This window comes from Phascolarctos cinereus, unplaced genomic scaffold (genome assembly GCF_003287225.1).
Source record: "Phascolarctos cinereus isolate Bilbo 61053 unplaced genomic scaffold, phaCin_HiC Scaffold_1;HRSCAF=81, whole genome shotgun sequence".
NCBI classification, from domain to species: Eukaryota; Metazoa; Chordata; class Mammalia; order Diprotodontia; family Phascolarctidae; genus Phascolarctos; species Phascolarctos cinereus.
In genome coordinates, this window is record NW_027555514.1 from 112,551 (window position 1) to 116,759 (window position 4,209).

The 4,209-nt window shown below is 57.0% G+C and overlaps 1 protein-coding gene across 1 annotated transcript; it reads left to right on the forward strand.

Moving 5' to 3' along the window:
• Window positions 1-509: 509 nt before the first annotated feature.
• Window positions 510-3,745, forward strand: LOC110217637 (uncharacterized). The gene is made up of 8 exons (XM_021000117.2): window positions 510-657; window positions 957-1,192; window positions 1,275-1,338; window positions 1,517-1,662; window positions 2,023-2,141; window positions 2,246-2,393; window positions 2,475-2,571; window positions 2,664-3,745. The coding sequence occupies exons 1-8, from the start codon at window positions 555-557 to the stop codon at window positions 2,708-2,710; spliced, it is 960 nt and encodes a 319-aa protein (XP_020855776.1). The 5' UTR covers window positions 510-554; the 3' UTR covers window positions 2,711-3,745.
• Window positions 3,746-4,209: the final 464 nt, after the last annotated feature.

A 4,209-nucleotide genomic window follows, 5' to 3' on the forward strand; every position in this document is an offset into this window, starting at 1 on the left:
CTTAAGAAATGCATAGTATGGGACAGCTAAACGGCGCAGTGGAGAGTGCACTGGCTCTGGAGTCAGGACCAGAGTTCAAATTCGGCCTCAGACACATAACACTAGCTATGTGACTCTGGGCAAGTCACTTGACCCCAATTGCCTCCCCCCCAAAAAATGCATAGTAGGTGAGGGTCCATTGACCACAGCGGCCTCTCCCAGTGCCCAATCTTTGTTCACCAAGGCCTGGGAGCTCCCCGCAGACATTGATTGGTCCTTTTCCAAAAGGGAGGCGGGGCTTTCTGCCACCCGCCCTTCCAATGCCTCCGCTTAAAGTTGAAATGACAGAGGGGCGGAGTCTCCTAGGAGCTCCCACACTCGCTCTCCCATTGGTCAGAATGGAAGCGAATTCCCGCCCCAAAGGAATACGGGACGTGGCGCGGAGAGTGATCGCAGCTCTAATTGGCTGAGCCGGCGAGGCGAGGGCAGGTCCCGGGTCACGAGTTCAAAAGGAGGCGTGATCGAGGGTGAACACAAACCGCACAAGAACCGGAACCTGAGCCGGCCGGGGCGGGATGGCGGCGGCGGCGGCGGGCGGCCTGGGCCCGGGCTCTGGCTTGGGCTGGACGGCCGCGATCCGGCGGCTGCTGCGACAGTTCAGCTCCTCCCAGAGGCCAGGTCTGGGGCCGGGCCGGACGGGACTGGGGGGACTCCGGGGGACCCCAGGGCTACCTGGGCTGAGGTCGGTGGGTCCCAGGCGACTGTCTGCTGCCCTTTGGGGTCAGAGACCAGGGCTCCCAACTGCGAGCCTGGCGCTGGCTCTGAGTTCGGGGGTCCCTGGGCCCTAGCTGCCCTTAAGCAGCCTTTTGCCTTCTTCCTCCTCCCCCCCTCCTCCACCTCTCCTCCTCTTCCTCCTCCTCCCCCCACCTCTCCTCTTTCTCCTGCCTCCTCTCACTGGCCCACCTGCCCACCCACAGGGTCCTCGGGGTTTCAGTGCCTCCCACTGGTGATAGAAGGCCAGCAGGTGGGACTGGTGGTGCCAGCTGTTGCCCGAGAATTGCGAGCCTTTCCTGATGTGTTCGTGGAGGTGGCAGGGGGCCTGGAGCTTCGAGGGGGTCATTGCCCCGAGGAGCGCACCGAGGCTGTGGCGGGGGTCCTGGCACAGCTGCGGGCCCAGGGTCGCCTGGCAAGGCTGGGGAGGTGGCGAGATGAGGTGAGTGCCCTGAAAGTGCGGACAGTTGGGGTGCCATGTCGGGCCTATCTCACTCTAATCCCCCATCCCTCTTCTGGGGCAGGTATATGAGGTGCGGCCCAGTTTTGGAGCCCCAGCCTTACTGAACGTAGAGCGAGCAGCAGCCCGTGAGTGCCTCCCCCCGTCAGGTCCCCTCTATCCTTCAGGCCATGAAAAGGCAATGAAAGTGGGGAGAGGTTGGAAAAGAACAGGCTGCTGGCCCAGGATCCCTGGAGCTGGTGGGGGTGCTGGCCCTGGGGTCCTGGGTTAGGAATCCTTGGCTCTCTCCTTCCTCTCTTTTCACAGCCTTGCTGGGAGTCCTCCAGTTCGGGGCGCATCTCAATGCCTTCGTGCGACGTCAAGGTGATGCAGCAGGGTCCCAGGAGATGCTCATGTGGCTGGCAAGGCGGTCCCCTCACAAGGCCACCTACCCAGGCCTGCTGGACAACCTGGTATAGCCCCACCAAGGCCCGCTGCCCTCCCTCCATTCTGTATGCCCCTCAGGCTCTCTGGTTCCCTGTAGGCCCCTTGTCCTGAGGTTCTCTCTCCAGCCCAGGCCTTGGAGGCAGGAGGAATCTCAGAGCCCAGTCACTTTGGCTCTATGTGACCCTGGGGACTCACATGACTTTTCTGGCCTCAATTTCCTCATCTGGAATCGGGAATAAGAATAGAATCAACCACTAAGGGTTGTTTTGCCATTTAAGTTCTGACTTCATGGTGATTATGACAAGTAACAGGAGGCTTGGCTCTAAGTAGAGCAGGCAGGACCTCCAGGGTGCCCTGACTCAGGGCCTCGCCTGTCTCCCCGTCAGGCAGCAGGAGGCATAAGTGCTGGGCTAGGCATCAAGGAAACCATGGTGAAGGAGAGCTGGGAAGAGGCCCGGATGCCCCCCGAGCTGGCATCCAGGGCCCAGCCTGTGGGCTGTCTCAGGTAAGAGCAGTACCACCAGGCTTGTGGGCAGAGGGTCACTGTGGCCAGCCCCCAGCCTTGCCTGACAGCCTCTCTCCTCTCTCTCCTTTCTCGGCCGGCTTCAGCTATACCTATGAGGAGATGGATGGGGAAGAGTTTGGGGCTGTGGTTCGAGAATGCCTGTTTATCTTTGACCTAGAAATGCCTGAAGACTTCACACCCCAAGTGGGAGATGGGGAAGCGCAGGAATTCTACCTCTGGCCCCTGGATGAGGTCAGAGCCAGCCTTGGGGTGTGGTGGCAGTGGGCAGGCAGGAGTCCGAGGCTCACAAGCCTGTTCACTTCTTGCCCCCAGGTCAGGGAAGCTGTGAATTCTGGTAGATTCAAGCCCAATTGTGCCCTGGTGGTGGTGGACTTCCTGCTCAGACACGGCCTGCTGCATCCAGACGAGGGTAAGGAGGAAGGACAGGAGGGCACACGTTGGCCTGAGCCGGGCTGTAGGCCCCTGACCAGACCTCTTCTGTTGCTGCTTCACCCTTCCCAGAGCCCTTGTACCCAGAGCTCGTGGCAGTGATGCACCAGACCCTGTGAGCCATGGCCAGGACACCAGCAGTTGGCAGGAGCAGGGAAGAGGGACGAAAGCCCAGAGGTGGGGCGCTTCTTCTGGTTTTACAGAAAGGGGTTGAGGAACCTTCTGCCCTCCTGCAGAAGGCAAGGATGGCAGCTTCCCAATGAAAGGCATGAGAGAGTCAAGGCAGAACTGGGCTCAGAAGGGTCCTCCCAGATCCAGGTGTCTGCCCTTGGACATACAGGAATCCAAAGAAGGGGGGCAGCTGGATGGCGCAGTGGATAGAGCACCAGCCCTGGATTCAGGAAGACCCGAGTTCAAATCTGACCTCAGACACTTGATGCTTAACTAGCTGTGTGACCCTGGGCAAGTCACTTTACCCCATTGCCTCACCAAACAAACAAAAAAAGAGGAATCCACAGAAGGAGGTGGATGCTTGCAGCCTTTGGCCCCCAGTGATGAGGCCTGGAAGGAAAGGAAGATTTGGGACATGGGTACAGCAAGACGCAGTGATTTTTCTCCCAGGGCAGAGACTGGAACTTTCTTAACTACAGCCTCCAAAAGATGATGAAGTGAGGGGTTTGAGCCCACAGGTACAGAAAGAGAGTCACAGACATCCTTCTTTCAACCTTTCCCCCTTTGCCTTTACCCTGAAAGGGTCAAGTTAATGAAAGGGTCACTGGCCCCTCCTCAGCTTCTCTCCCAAGGTCTGGTCTATGTCCCTTCTGCCTTCAGGCCCCACACCCTTCACCTTGGCAACTAAGGGGCACCACAGTGCACAGAGCACTGGACCTGGAATTGAGAAGACCAGAATTCAAATCCAGCCTCACACACTAACTGGGCAACCCCAGACAAGTCACTTAATTTTCCTGTGTCTCAATTTCCTCAGCTGTGAACTGGAGGTAATAATGACACATGCCTCCCAGGGCTGTTGTGAGGATCTGATAAGATGATATTTGTAAAGAGCTTGGCCAGTGCCTAGCACACGTCCAGTGATATATAAATGTTTCTTCCCTTCCCTTAGTCCTCCAAATCTTAATAAATTTCCCAAAACCCCATCTCTGATTACTGATCCTTTCCTCCTGCAATTACTGGGCCTTGGGTAGAAAAAAATGGGCTCAGGGCAGCTAGGTGGTGCAGTGGATAGAGCACTGGCCCTGGAGTCAGGAGGACCTGAGTTCAAATCTGGCCTCAGACCAGACACTTGACACTTAATAGCTGTGTAACCTTGGGCAAGTCACTTAACCCCAATTGCCTAAAACAAATAAAAATAAATTTTAAAAAAAAGTGAGGATGAAAATAATTTTAAAAAGAAAAAAATGGGCTCCACAGGCCTCGGCTACTTGCCCCAGTCCTTCCTCGCCCCCTGGCAAAGTTTCGTGATGCCCTGTTCTTGCCTGTGCATCATCTAGGACTTATGCAAAGGAAGGACCCCCAACATGCTGGAGGGAGCCTCACAGAGGACTAGCCAGAGATCCCCCAGGAATGGACTGGGACCTATACTCTGGTAGGGGAGGAGTGG

Bases quoted from the DNA above. Each gene is read 5' to 3' on its own strand.
- LOC110217637 (XM_021000117.2), top strand. From the start codon at position 555: ATGGCGGCGGCGGCGGCGGGCGGCCTGGGCCCGGGCTCTGGCTTGGGC. The intron at 1,663-2,022 runs GTATAGCCCCAC...TCTCCCCGTCAG, and splicing joins CAGGCCTGCTGGACAACCTG to GCAGCAGGAGGCATAAGTGC. The intron at 2,142-2,245 runs GTAAGAGCAGTA...GGCCGGCTTCAG, and splicing joins CAGCCTGTGGGCTGTCTCAG to CTATACCTATGAGGAGATGG.